General features: G+C 46.4%; 1 protein-coding gene and 11 non-coding genes across 12 annotated transcripts; all 12 read left to right on the top strand.

The window, feature by feature from the left end:
* Window positions 1-6,049: 6,049 nt before the first annotated feature.
* Window positions 6,050-6,122, top strand: TRNAR-ACG (transfer RNA arginine (anticodon ACG)). Its single transcript has one exon. It is a non-coding gene; the product is annotated as a tRNA-Arg (tRNA).
* Window positions 6,123-6,212: 90 nt separating this feature from the next.
* On the top strand, window positions 6,213-6,285 carry TRNAR-ACG (transfer RNA arginine (anticodon ACG)). The gene has a single exon. It is a non-coding gene; the product is annotated as a tRNA-Arg (tRNA).
* Window positions 6,286-6,369: 84 nt separating this feature from the next.
* Window positions 6,370-6,442, top strand: TRNAR-ACG (transfer RNA arginine (anticodon ACG)). The gene has a single exon. It is a non-coding gene; the product is annotated as a tRNA-Arg (tRNA).
* A 247-nt stretch (window positions 6,443-6,689) lies between these two features.
* Window positions 6,690-8,575, top strand: LOC142765813 (uncharacterized). The gene has a single exon (XM_075867550.1). It carries the CDS (start codon window positions 6,741-6,743, stop codon window positions 8,004-8,006), a length of 1,266 nt encoding a protein of 421 aa, XP_075723665.1. The 5' UTR covers window positions 6,690-6,740; the 3' UTR covers window positions 8,007-8,575.
* Window positions 8,576-11,903: 3,328 nt separating this feature from the next.
* TRNAR-ACG (transfer RNA arginine (anticodon ACG)) lies at window positions 11,904-11,976 on the top strand. Its single transcript has one exon. It is a non-coding gene; the product is annotated as a tRNA-Arg (tRNA).
* Window positions 11,977-12,060: 84 nt separating this feature from the next.
* Window positions 12,061-12,133, top strand: TRNAP-AGG (transfer RNA proline (anticodon AGG)). Its single transcript has one exon. It is a non-coding gene; the product is annotated as a tRNA-Pro (tRNA).
* An 84-nt stretch (window positions 12,134-12,217) lies between these two features.
* Window positions 12,218-12,290, top strand: TRNAR-ACG (transfer RNA arginine (anticodon ACG)). Its single transcript has one exon. It is a non-coding gene; the product is annotated as a tRNA-Arg (tRNA).
* An 83-nt stretch (window positions 12,291-12,373) lies between these two features.
* TRNAR-ACG (transfer RNA arginine (anticodon ACG)) lies at window positions 12,374-12,446 on the top strand. Its single transcript has one exon. It is a non-coding gene; the product is annotated as a tRNA-Arg (tRNA).
* An 82-nt stretch (window positions 12,447-12,528) lies between these two features.
* Window positions 12,529-12,601, top strand: TRNAR-ACG (transfer RNA arginine (anticodon ACG)). Its single transcript has one exon. It is a non-coding gene; the product is annotated as a tRNA-Arg (tRNA).
* An 82-nt stretch (window positions 12,602-12,683) lies between these two features.
* TRNAR-ACG (transfer RNA arginine (anticodon ACG)) lies at window positions 12,684-12,756 on the top strand. Its single transcript has one exon. It is a non-coding gene; the product is annotated as a tRNA-Arg (tRNA).
* An 82-nt stretch (window positions 12,757-12,838) lies between these two features.
* On the top strand, window positions 12,839-12,911 carry TRNAR-ACG (transfer RNA arginine (anticodon ACG)). The gene has a single exon. It is a non-coding gene; the product is annotated as a tRNA-Arg (tRNA).
* Window positions 12,912-12,994: 83 nt separating this feature from the next.
* On the top strand, window positions 12,995-13,067 carry TRNAR-ACG (transfer RNA arginine (anticodon ACG)). The gene has a single exon. It is a non-coding gene; the product is annotated as a tRNA-Arg (tRNA).
* The last annotated feature ends 12 nt before the right edge of the window (window positions 13,068-13,079 follow it).

Genomic DNA, 13,079 nt, shown 5'->3' with positions numbered 1-13,079 from the left:
CAGTTAGTTACCCTTAATGACCAGCCGTTATCCTGTCTACGCGCCACATGCCCGGCCCACGTCCATTTCCTCTTCTTTATTTCAACTATAATATCCTTAACCCCTGTTTATCCCCTAATCCACTCTGCTCTCTTCTTGTCTCTTAAGGTTACACCTACCATTTTTCTTTCCATTGCTCGCTGCGTCGTCCTCAATTTAAGCTGAACCCTCTTTGTAAGTCTCCAGGTTTCTGCTCCATAGCTAAGTACTGGCGAGATGCAGCTGTTATATACCTTCCTCTTGAGGGATAGTGGCAATCTACCTGTCATAATCTGAGAGTGCTTGCCAAATGCGTTCCACCCCATTCTTATTCTTCTAGTTACTACAATCTCGTTGTTCGGCTCCGTGGTTACTACCAGTCCTAAATAGACCACGTTGGCTGTTAAATGCGGAGCATCTACTCGCAAATCCGGCCTTGGCGGTGGCGTCGGCAACCTCACTGCGCATGCTCGTGCCGCGAGGCGTGCCAAATGTCCCTCCCCACTCTGCCAGTAAAAATCGACTGCTCGCACTGCACAACCGTTTACTGATCACCCCGTATATGTAGGCACTGTATCGCACATAAGCGTCCCACCACTTGTTGAAGGCAACCTCTTCTCCTTTCTTGGTAAATAAAAATAACAAAGACGTAATAACAAATGAACATTCTAAAATCATACTCAATTACACAAAATTAGTGCTATAGCAACCCCCCCCCCCCCAACTCTGCCACGCATTTACAAATGAGATCGAAGGAACACAAGAGATCAAAATAGCGTCAAGTTATACCGTTCTTTACGCAAAAAGTAAACAAAGAAAACAACAGAAAACATGCTGTTTCGAGGCGCTCAAGCAAATCAGCTGGCCGAGTGCATACATTAACTGAAAAAAAAAATCTAGTTTGTGCTCGCGCATGTGTGTAGGGGATTGGGACCACTTAAAGCTCATCCAGGAGAGTGTGGCGACAGTGCCAATCAACCCCGCGCCTTTTAGGGATGAACAACAGGGCGCGTACACACATATAGGGAGAAGGGGAGTGACGCAAATGAATACCGAACGAGAGATCATCCTTGGCATTCCCAACCTCCCTCCGATCCTCGAAAGCGAGCGGCGTGGCGCCGATTAGGGAGTGATCATAGGGAAAGATATAAATGGGGAGAGGGGTCGCGGCCCAGGGGGCAGCACCCGAAACAATAACAATTTGCACGGCTTTGGAAAAACAGTTGGCGGAGGGCGCGCGCGTTTCGGATTTTAGGCAAGAGGCACGCTCGAAGACAGGCGCGCCGCGGTTGGGAAGGCAGCGAATGGGTTTCGGGGGACAAAGCCAACGCGGCGGGATGGATGATGGGTGTCAAAAGGAAAGCGTCACAAATGACTACAAGGAGCGGTACTCGTGCTTCCCCACCCGGGCAGTCCCCCAACGGGATGAGAAGATTTTATGGACCTGCTTCGTGCTGACAGGGACGGGATTGCTTTTTTTTTGGATACTATACAGAAGCAGCCGCTTTGTGCGGATAAGCTCTCTCATGCAGCTGCGCCCTCTTTTTGAACGTGCATATACTCAGCCAAATTCTTTCTTTCCCTAAACATTATTATTATTATTATTATTAGTAGTAGTAGTAGTAGTAGTAGTAGTAGTAGTAGTAGTAGTAATGACAGTAGTCGTATCAGTAGCAGTCTATAGCCGCGACGATGTCATCGGAAGACATCATGTAAATTCACAAAGCCGTCACAAATATTGGCAATCTAGGACGTCATGATGACGTCTTATGGTGACGTCCTCACACGAAGATGACTTTTTGCATCACTCCTGTCGACGACGTTCGGCGGCCAATTTCGCGTTTGCCTTAATATATAAGTGTACATGCGCGCTTTAAGGTATACGTATCTCAAATGACTGTATAGAATTTTAAGTGCTTGCTAAATGTCACCCTGCCGACACGCTCACAGATTGAACGAATTTTTCCGGGGCCATATTTTGCAACGATCAGCGCAGATCTTTTCATCTCAATTACTTGCCATCCATTGCTACTATTGATCTTGGCGGTTTCATCTTCCGACTACTCGCTATTTCACCCAATAACAAAGGTCGAAAAGAGCAGCGGAACGAATGTACCGTACTCCTGCTTTCGGTGGTCCCTCTCTATTTCAATATCGTTGTCGAAGGCTATTGTCGCCGTCTACGCAAACAAAACCCTGAGCGCCGCTTTCTCGTTGATCACGCGATGAGCGTCGCCTTCCGTTCTTCACGCCAGAGACCGCCACGATCCCATCTCTCTAAACAAAGGCCCCAACGCCCGGCCAGTACGTACATGATACGGTCACGTGACACTGAAACGTGCATGCGACGCGGCGTTCCGCACGAACGACGACGTGAGCCAAACTGCTCTGTTTGGTTCACATGGTCGAAGGTTGTGTGTCCAGATCCCACCGACTCGAAAGGTGTTTTTACGTCCACTTAAATTATATAAATTTACGCCATTATTACTACACTACTGTTAATTAAAGACACCAATTAATCTTCCACATTCTTTTCTTGGCCTAATGCAATTTGTATTCATTTAGCTGTGTCTAATAAAGAAACGATACCATAGAAAACAGGGGTGTCGCAAGTGCCAGGACTGTTTTACTGGTAGGTTCAGGGGGGGGGGGGGGGGCTCGATAAGTGAGTTTTTTCAGTGGGTCAGCGAGTCTTAGAACATATGCAGTGTGTTTTGACCATCCTTGCCCAGAAGAGGGGGGGGGGGGGGTAAGGGCAGGCGGAAATTGACTCGGAATAATACCGTTCAATAAAACGCAGCAAATTGAAAGAAGAAAGGTAATTGCAATGCCAGCTAAATTTATGTCAAGAATGTACTCAACATGGCATGCGTTGTAGAAAAATCAAAGGAAAAGGAGGAGGAATAAATGAGGAAAGACAGGGAGGTTAGCCAGTTCTCAGACCGGCTGGCTATCCTGTAGAAAAAATCAAAGAAGTGAAACAAGAATTATAGGCCGCAGATATGGAAACATGCGGACTAACGGTATAGCACGAGCACACGCAGAAAGGCCATGGTGTGGCATGGTTGCGCATGAAACGTGCAGTCGCGGACGAAAAGAGCTACGCGACATGACACTAAATAAGGACGACGGAGTACAAAAATGAAGTCACAAAAGATAAATGGCAGATTGAGCGTGCACTTGCGGAATATTTCCAAAAGTTGTTGGGTGGCATAAAGGTGGACAGGAGAAGGTGCAGTCGGCATTTCTAATCACTTATGCTGAAGCTAGAGGACGACATTATTAGCACCCATCTCTGTCAAAGGAATTGGACTGACGATTAAAAAAAAACGAACAACGGGAAAATGCCGGGTCCAGATATTTAAAAGTCTTGGGTCAGAAGCTTTGAGGAATGCGGTAGAGGAGGCATACGAGAAAAAAAAATTACCAGCATCTTTTCGAAGGAGACACACAGTGTTAATCTCGAAAAATGACGACTCTACATAAAATCTGTCTGCCACATCGTACAAAGCAATAACGATAGCTAAGGTTAACTAGAAAATATTCATGGGCGTTTTGGCCAGGCGGATCCAAAACGTAAAGAAATAGTCGTACCACATCAGACCTGTGGCATGAAAGGCAGGACGATTACGGCGAACATTCACATTGTAAGAAATATTTCAGTATGCCAGCTGCAATGTGATGAGTTCGCGTGTTGAGTAGCTATGCTGCAAACAGCGATCTAGAGAAGGTATGTGATCACGTGAACCATGATGTACTTTTGAACATTGTTGCTATGTCAACATAGGGTCTGTGGTGTTTGACGGGGTACTAATGGCGTACAAAGGGTACACTACCAGGACTGTGGTAAACAAATAGTTTAGAAGATTATAAAGTTTTATAGAGCGTAAAACAAGAATGCACTGCATCACCACTGCTCCTAGCTATCTATTTGGAACCTTTGTGTCAGAAAGTGTTACAGAATGATCAGATGTCAAGACCGGGTGAGTGTCAGACAAGCACTACACGATGTGAAGTAATTCCGTGATTGTACGAATAGTAAAGTAAATTGGAGTAAGTGTCTTATAATATGTTCCTGGAACTGGCCCAGCACAAAATCAATATTTGAGAACATTACGTGGAAGGTCACACCTGACAACAACTTATAGGTACCTGTCTAACACTACAAGCCCCGCCACGGTGGTCTAGTGGCTAAAGTCTATAGTGGCTGCTGACCCGCAGGTCTCAGAATCGAATCCCGGCGGTGGCGGCTGCATTTCCGATGGAGGCGAAAATATTGTAGGCCCTTGGGCTCAGATTTGGATGCATGGTAAAGAACCCCAGGTGTTCGAAATTTCCGGCGCCCTCCACTACGGCGTAGCAGATAAGTACTGCAAGTGGTCAGGCAGTGCTTTAAACTGGGATAAAAGTGCAGGTTTTTGGCATGGAACCTGGAACGAAAAGTCTGGCGTCTTCGAAAAGGTGAAGTGGAGCTCCGTGCCGACGAAGTACCTTGGCGTAATATTGCAGAGTTATAATGATCCCACTGAATATTGGAAAGAAGAGACGGAAAACTTAAGAGAGAAAGTGAACGAGTGGGGAGGGAAAAACCTCTCGATATTCACGAGGTCAACGGTCTGCAATATATTTCTAGCGGCCAAAATTTGGTATGTACTTCAAGCATACAAAAGAACCGCTCAAGCATACAAAAGGTACACAGTTTTTGCCACATTTGTTTGGGCCTCCAAGTGGGAACGCTCGAGCGCGGTACAAATCTTTCCCGCTCAGTGAAGGCGGGTGGGCTGGGACTAGCCCACTTATTTCTCAAGCAAATAGTTTCAAGGTTAATTTTTTTTTCGTCATCAGAGGCATCCTTATTTGCGTACTATACTTCAAATTAGATTATGCTGTTATCTACCCGAATTTGTTGTATCTTGCTGTTGTGCTGGGCGCATAGGCATTCATGGTTATCTGCGCGAAGTGGTGTCTGCTTTCAATATACTAAATGTACGGTTTTCTTTACAGTATCCAAGTGGGGTGACAAAAAGGACAACTATATAAGGACCTTACCGACGTAATTCTACCTGTCCCGATGTACCGTACGATGTACGGAAAAGGTCCTGGAAAAAACGTCCTGAAAAGGGTTAAAATAATAGGGGTATACGACCATCAGCAAAAATTTTTTCTTTCTACACGCCGCGCTTCCTCTAAAACCATGGCTACAGGAAAAAAAAGGTTTATTTGTTACATGGTCTGTTAATTGTCTTTTATGTCACAAGCCAGAGAGCATTGATCACCTTTTTTTAGATTGTAAGGACGCTACTTTTCTTTGAAACATTCTGCAAAGAACTTCAAAAAAAAAAAAAAAACTACCTTTAACACCTTATGGAATCCGTTTTCTACCTGTTTATAGTGACACTGGCATACCATATGATATGTTTATGTTGTTAAGTATGCACGCTATCTGGAGAGCATGCTTGGCATATCGTCATCTTGATGTTAATGCTCGCTCTGCCAGAGAATACTTCATTGAAAGCATAGCCTATATAAGAGATGTGATTAATGCAGGAGATGAGCAGTCAGAGTGGCTACCTGCATTGAATGAACTGGTCGCGCTTAAACGTTTTTAATCATATTACGCCAAGCAAAGCGTGTTTGGCGTTTTCTTAATGCTTTTTTGTACTTCTTGCGAAAGTGTTTGTATTAATGTGTGTACATGATGTACTTAACTCTGAATAAAGAAAAAAAATAGGCCTGTGGCGTAACGCGTCTGATTACGGATCAAAAGATTCCAGATTCGAATCCTGGCAGGCCCGTTTCTCCTCCCCCCCCCCTTTTTTTTTGCGCACGAAGTGGTATGGTTGAGTAGATCTCAAAGAGAGGAGTTACTGTGTCCGGGCGTAGGGCGCAACGGATGACGCGTCTGACAGCGGATCAGAAGATTCCAGGTTCAAATCCTGGCAGGCTCGTTTCTTCTCTCCCCATTTTTTTTCCTTTTTGTCCACAAAGAGGTATGGCTGGGTAGATCTCAGAAAAGGGAGCTGCCGTGTCCGGGCCTGTGGCGCAACGGATAACGCGTCTGACTACGAATCAGAAGATTCCAGGTTTGAATCCTGGCAGGCTCGTTTCTTTTCTCCCCCATTTTTTTTTTTTTTGCTCTTTGACCACGAAGAGGTATGGCTGGGTGGATCTCAAAGAGAGGAGCTGCCGTGTCTGGGCCTGTGGCGCAACGGATAACGCGTCTGACTACGGATCAGAAGATTCCAGGTTCGAATCCTGACAGGCTCGTTTCTCCTCTCCCCATTTTTTTTGCTCTTTGACCACGAAGAGGTATGGCTGGGTGGATCTCAAAGAAAGGAGCTGCCGTGTCCGGGGCCTGTGGCGCAACGGATAACGCGTCTGACTACGGATCAGAAGATTCCAGGTTTGAATCCTGGCAGGCTCGTTTCTTTTTTCCCCCATTTTTTTTTTGCTCTTTGACCACGAAGAGATATGGCTGGGTGGATCTCAAAGAGAGGAGCTGCCGTGTCCGGAGCCTGTGGCGCAACGGATAACGCGTCTGACTACGGATCAGAAGATTTCAGGATTGAATCCTGGCAGGCTCGTTTCTCCTCTCCCAATTTTTTTTTGCTCTTTGACCACGAAGAGGTATGGCTGGGTGGATCTCAAAGAAAGGAGCTGCCGTGTCCGGGGCCTGTGGCGCGATTCCACTTCCGGCCACCGTAGTGTACGGACGTGGCGGCATGAGCTCCGGCGATATCGGAGCGGCATCAACGGCCCAGCTCGGTCGTGGTACCAGGAACATGGACGAATCGTCACAGGATTATCAGATTATTTTGCCCCGACTGCCATCAAATGATTCAACGCTGCATACTGTCTTTTTGCACGCTGATATCAAGGCGCGGCCGTATCGCGTTGAGGATTTCAGGGACGCTCTTATTCGTTTGGCTTTGCTTCCCGAGGTTGCTGCCTTGGGGGCGTACCAAATGAATCATGTTTGGGCCATCACTTTCAAGGACGAGGAGGGCAAGAAGAGAATACTCGCTGCTGGGGACATTGTGGTGAAGAACCAGCGCTGTATCACTATCGACCCTAACCACCAGGATACGAAGCTGAAGATACACTGGCTATTGTTTAACGTTCCTGACGACGAGGTGAGGGCAGCGTTGGCTCCTTATGGCAAGGTGAACGAAATAGTGCGAGAGCGCTGGCGCGTGTATGGATGCACCGACAAAGGCTCTTCGACGCGAGTGGTGAGCATCAGGCTCAAAGCTGGCCTCACGGTGGATGACCTCCCACATCAGTTGCGGATTGCCGGAGACCTCACGCTAGTTGTCGTCGCGGGAAGAGCACCGCTATGCCTGCGTTGCCGCGGAACAGGTCATATTAGGAGGGATTGCCGAGCCCCACGTTGTACAGTGTGTCGGCGTTTTGGGCATAATGAGAGCGGCTGTATGAGAACATATGCAAGTGTAGCAGGGCCCGCGGGAGGCGAAGAACTTTCCGAGCATCACATGGACGAGGCTGAAGCAGAAGAGCTGATAGGGGCGCGTCGGGAGGAACCGAAACCCAAGTTGACGCCCCTTACGCCACGCCCCACAGGTGCTGAGACGACGTTTAACAAAGACAAGGGTTCTACAAAAGACGTGCAATCCACGAGGAACACACAAGATATAACGGCGCTTGCAGCACAGGAAGAAATGTCGGAAAACATGGACACGTCAAATACATGTAAAAGGCCCAGGGAAGAGGCGGAAGGCCAGAAGGCAGCTACAACGAAAGAAGTGGAGGAACCACCGGCCAAGGCGATGAACGTGCGCCGTAGACCGGCACCTAACATCCTCAGCGAACGTCGAATAGCCGAGAACCTCCCACCAACCCAGGTGCAACAGACACAACCGCCGCAGCAGCAACCAGTGCCGAATCAGCAGACGTTGCATCAGCGACTGACAGATCATCAACAGAAGGGGCCTTCAGCGGGGCCCCCTTCAGATCAAAAGCCCCCGTAAGGTGGGGGTCGGGATTAAGTGACACAAGTATTGACCCGGCGGAAGCACCAACAAATGGAGCGCAGTGGTGAAGTGTGCATAATGTGCTGCGTGAAACGTGCGCGGCGCTCTACTTTTGTGATCAAAAGAGAGGGGACCTATCAGACCATATCGAACCTTGGACCTGATGGTGATAAAGGAGCATCAGAGGTGAGAACCATGTGGCCGGGACGGCCATTCACGTCCTAATGGCTATGAGCGTCGAAGCAGAATTGAGAGTTGCGACTCTCAATGTCAGGGGACTTGCCGCTCGACGAAGGCAGTATCAATTAAGTCGTTTGATGCTTGAACGTGATCTCGATGTTATTGCCATTCAGGAAACAAAAGTTGAAGGGCAAGATCAGACTGACCGAATGGTGTCCCCTTTTAGAGCCCGGTACGATGTGTGTGTGTCTCATGCCGTTGGAATGTCGGCGGGTTGTGCACTGTTCCTTAAAAATTCTATTGGTATAGTTGAGGAGACTGTAACTGTGTCTAGTACTGGGAGATTCATAGTTTGCGATTTTACATATAATAATAAAAAATGGCGAGTTGTCTGTGTTTACGCACCGAACAAAGAAGTTGAACGTAAATTATTGTTTGAGAATTTACAGACTTTTCTTAGCTGTGGCAGGATTGTCATTATGCTCGGCGACTTTAATTGTGTTTGCAACCCTCAGGACAGAGCAAAAAAAAGCAGCCATAAAAGACCAAAGTGCAACGCTACTCTGCACTATTGTACAAGATTGTCATCTCGAAGATGTTGGTGATGTGCTCTCTGCAGAAGAGCACTTCACACACTTTCAGAACGAAAGCCATGCGAGGCTAGACAGAGCCTATGTGTCAGTAGAGTTAATGCGAGTATGTTCGAATTATGAAGTAAAAAGTGTGTCTTTCAGTGACCACAGTTTAGTAATGTTCACTATAGGGTATAAACAGAAGAAGACACGCTTTAACTGGGATGTGTGGAAATTAAACGACTTATTATTAAAAGATGAATTGTTCGTTGAAGCTGTGCAGGATTCCATTAACAAAATGTTAGCTGAGCCTCAAGCGAACGTGATTGAAGCCTGGGAGCGTTTTAAGGAGGTAACAAAGATGAAAGCCATAGAAAGATCCGGTGTGTTACATAGAGCCAAAAAGGAAAAAGAAAAAGATTTGCAATGTCAGTTAGACTTCGCATTGAGTCTAGAAAGTAAAATGCCAGGAAAGTACACAAAAGAAATAAGGCAGATTAAAAACCAATTGGAGGCAATTGACATTGAAAAATATAGAGGGGCGGTGATAAGGGCACGTGCAGAAAAATTATCTCTCGGCGAAACACCAACAAAGCGTGCACTTGGGGATGAAAAAAGATACGCCAAGCGAAATGAAATCAAAGCGATTGCAACTGATAGCGGTATTGTACGTGAAGCGACAGCAATTGAGCAAGTATTTGTCGAATATTTCCGAGGCATACTTGGCCGAAAAGTGAAGGCAGAGGAAGGGTTTGAGGCTCAGTTTCTGCATTTGATACCAAAGCTCTCTGATAACGAGAGAGAGCAGCTGGAGATAGCGATTGAAGTGTCCGAAATAGAAAAGGCTATTGATGACCTAGCGGCTGGCAAAGCACCGGGACCTGATGGATTTGGTGCCGCATTGTACAAGACTTTTAAAGGTGTTATTTCTGTTGCCTTACATCGTGTCTTCACGGAGGCTATAAGATTAAAGGTTCTGCCCGGCTCATTTAAAAAGACGCACGTAATACTCATACCGAAAACTGACGACCCCAAAAAATTATTGTCCGTCAAGTCGTACCGACCAATCAGTTTAGCCAACACAGACTATAAAGTGTTTATGAAGGTTCTTGCAGGCAGGTTGCAAAGGATGATGAAAATACTAGTTGGACCACACCAGACTTGTGGTATAAAAGGACGCACAATAAATACAAATGTTCATGTAGCGAGAAGCGTGCTGGAGAGTTGCGATGTGTTTGGTAGCAAGGTTGCAATGTTGCAATTAGATCTGGAAAAAGCCTTTGACCGTGTAAATCATGATATCCTTTTTTTGATATTAGAATATGTTAATGTAGGGTCTGTCATTTTGGACGGGGTAAAAATGGCCTATAGAGAGTGCTTTACGAGTATTGTAATTAATGGGCGACTTACTGAAAGCTTTCAAGTGACAAACGGTGTGCGGCAAGGTGATCCCATTTCGGCTTTATTATTTGCAATATATATGGAACCTTTCTGCATGAAGATTATTAGCAATGAAACAATAAAAGGGTATCAGCTAATGAACAGTGAAGTTAAAATGCTAACATATGCCGACGATATCGCCGTGTTTTGTAGCGATAAGGAAAGTGTCAGTGAAGTGATACGTCATGTGGCCTTTTTTTGCAAGATGACAGGCAGTGCAGTAAACTGGGACAAATGCCTAGGCTTGTGGCATGGTTCTTGGGAGACCACCCCACAAAACTTTGCAAATATGAACTGGTCACTTGTACCGACGAAGTATCTCGGAGTACCCCTCCAGCATTACAAAAACACGGATGATTACTGGAAAGAGATATGTGAGAGCACTCGTGAGAAGACAAGAAACTGGGGTGGTAGGGAACTTTCTATGTTTTCTAGAGCGACTGCATGCAATTGGTTCATTGTTTGCAAAGTATGGTATGTTCTGCAGTTCCTATTTATGTCGAGAGCAAATGTGCAGAAATTGCATCGAGTCTTAGCTGTGTTTGTTTGGGGGTCGGTTTGGGAGCGTACGAGTCGAACAAACTTATTTCATTCACTAAGAAATGGCGGTTTAGGATTGGCTCACCTCTTCCTCAAGCAAATTGTGTCTAGATATATTTTTTTACGCGACCAATGTAACCCGTTTGTGAGAACATTTCTACAAATTGTACTTTCTAATAAGATTCCTGATTATGTGGTATCAAGTATGTCTGTGAAATGTAACCTACGCGGATATTTAAGAGAAGTTATAATGGCATATGAAATACTGAAAGTGAGATTTTCAATGGAATATTTATCTGTTGTAAAGAGAAAACGTCTTTACAGAGATTTACGTGACGTAATGCTGCCTCAGCCTATCTACAGATCAGTATACCAGGTTGGTGCTGAACGTGACGTATTGAAGAGAGTGAAAATGATGACCATACGCGCAAGTGCAAAGACATTTTTTTTTCAGCTGCACAGCGGAACATTGCCCGTAAAACCATGGTTACAAGAAAAGGGTTTCTTTGTTCCGTGGTCGATGGACTGCCTTATCTGTAAGAAACCCGAGACTGTCAACCACATTTTTCTTGATTGCTGGGATGCTGTTTTTCTGTGGGACATTCTGCAGCGTACTTTGAAAAAGGACTTGCCTATCACACCACACGGTATTAGATTCTTGGCTGTAGAAAATGAGGATGGTGTGCCTTATGATATGTTTATGTTGCTTGTGCTTCACAGCGTGTGGCGAACTAGAATGGCAGTAAGACACGTAGATAAAGATGCCCGATGTGCGCATGAATACTTCACGGAAAGTATTGTATACATAAGAGACGTGTTATCTTCCAGAGAAGAAAGACCCGAATGGGTGTCGTTGTTGAATGTGTTGGCTACAATGAAGCAGTTTTAAATGAAACCAGTCACAGCCAGGCTGGTGTTTTTTAAACTTGTTTAAATGTGATCGTAAATTGTATTTCTTTTGTGCGAAGCCGGCAATAAAGAAAAAAAAAAAAAAAACCGGGGCCTGTGGCGCAACGGATAACGCGACTGACTAGGGATCAGAAGATTCAAGGTTTGAATCCTGGCAGGCTCGTTTCTTTTCTCCCCCATTTTTTTTTTTTTTGCTCTTTGACCACAAAGAGGTATGGCTGGGGGGATCTCAAAGAGAGGAGCTGCCGTGTCTGGGCCTGTGGCGCAACGGATAACGCGTCTGACTACGGATCAGAAGATTCCAGGTTCGAATCTTGGCAGGCTCGTTTCTCCTCTCCCCTTTTTTTTTGCTCTTTGACCACGAAGAGGTATGGCTGGGTGGATCTCAAAGAAAGGAGCTGCCGTGTCCGGGGCCTGTGGCGCAACGGATAACGCGTCTGACTAGGGATCAGAAGATTCCAGGTTTGAATCCTGGCAGGCTCGTTTCTTTTCTCCCCCATTTTTTTTGCTCTTTGACCACAAAGAGGTATGGCTGGGTGGATCTCAAAGAGAGGAGCTACCGTGTCTGGGCCTGTGGCGCAACGGATAACGCGTCTGACTACGGATCAGAAGATTCTAGGTTCGAATCCTGGCAGGCTCGTTTCTCCTCTCCCCTTTTTTTTGCTCTTTGACCACGAAGAGGTATGGCTAGGTGGATCTCAAAGAAAGGAGCTGCCGTGTCCGGGGCCTGTGGCGCAACGGATAACGCGTCTGACTACGGATCAAAAGATTCCAGGTTCAAATCCTGGCAGGCTCATTTCTCCTCTCCCCTTTTTTTTGCTCTTTGACCACGAAGAGGCATGGCTAGGTGGATCTCAAAGAGAGGAGCTGCCGTGTCTGGGCCTGTGACGCAACGGATAACGCGTCTGACTACGGATCAGAAGATTCCAGGTTCGAATCCTGGCAGGCTCGTTTCGCCTCTCCCCATTTTTTTGCTCTTTGACCACGAAGAGGTATGGCTGGGTGGATCTCAAAGAAAGGAGCTGCCGTGTCTGGGCCTGTGGCGCAACGGATAACGCGTCTGACTACGGATCAAAAGATTCCAGGTTCGAATCCTGGCAGGCTCATTTCTCCTCTCCCCTTTTTTTTGCTCTTTGACCACGAAGAGGTATGGCTGGGTGGATCTCAAAGAGAGGAGCTGCCGTGTCTGGGCCTGTGGCGCAACGGATAACGTGTCTGACTACGGATCAGAAGATTCCAGGTTCGAATCCTGGCAGGCTCGTTTCTCCTCACCCAATTTTTTTTGCTCTTTGACCACGAAGAGGTATGGCTGGGTGGATCTCAAAGAGAGGAGCTGCCGTGTCTGGGCCTGTGGCGCAACGTATAACGCGTCTGACTACGGATCAGAAGATTCCAGGTTCGAATCCTGGCAGGCTCATTTCTCCTCTCC

This window comes from Rhipicephalus microplus, chromosome 6, assembly GCF_043290135.1.
Source record: "Rhipicephalus microplus isolate Deutch F79 chromosome 6, USDA_Rmic, whole genome shotgun sequence".
Lineage (NCBI taxonomy): Eukaryota > Metazoa > Arthropoda > Arachnida > Ixodida > Ixodidae > Rhipicephalus > Rhipicephalus microplus.
The sequence above is the reverse complement of the archived record's forward strand: the minus strand, read 5'-3'. Positions and strand labels throughout refer to the sequence as shown.

Bases quoted from the DNA above. Each gene is read 5' to 3' on its own strand.
- LOC142765813 (XM_075867550.1), top strand. From the start codon at position 6,741: ATGAGCTCCGGCGATATCGGAGCGGCATCAACGGCCCAGCTCGGTCGT.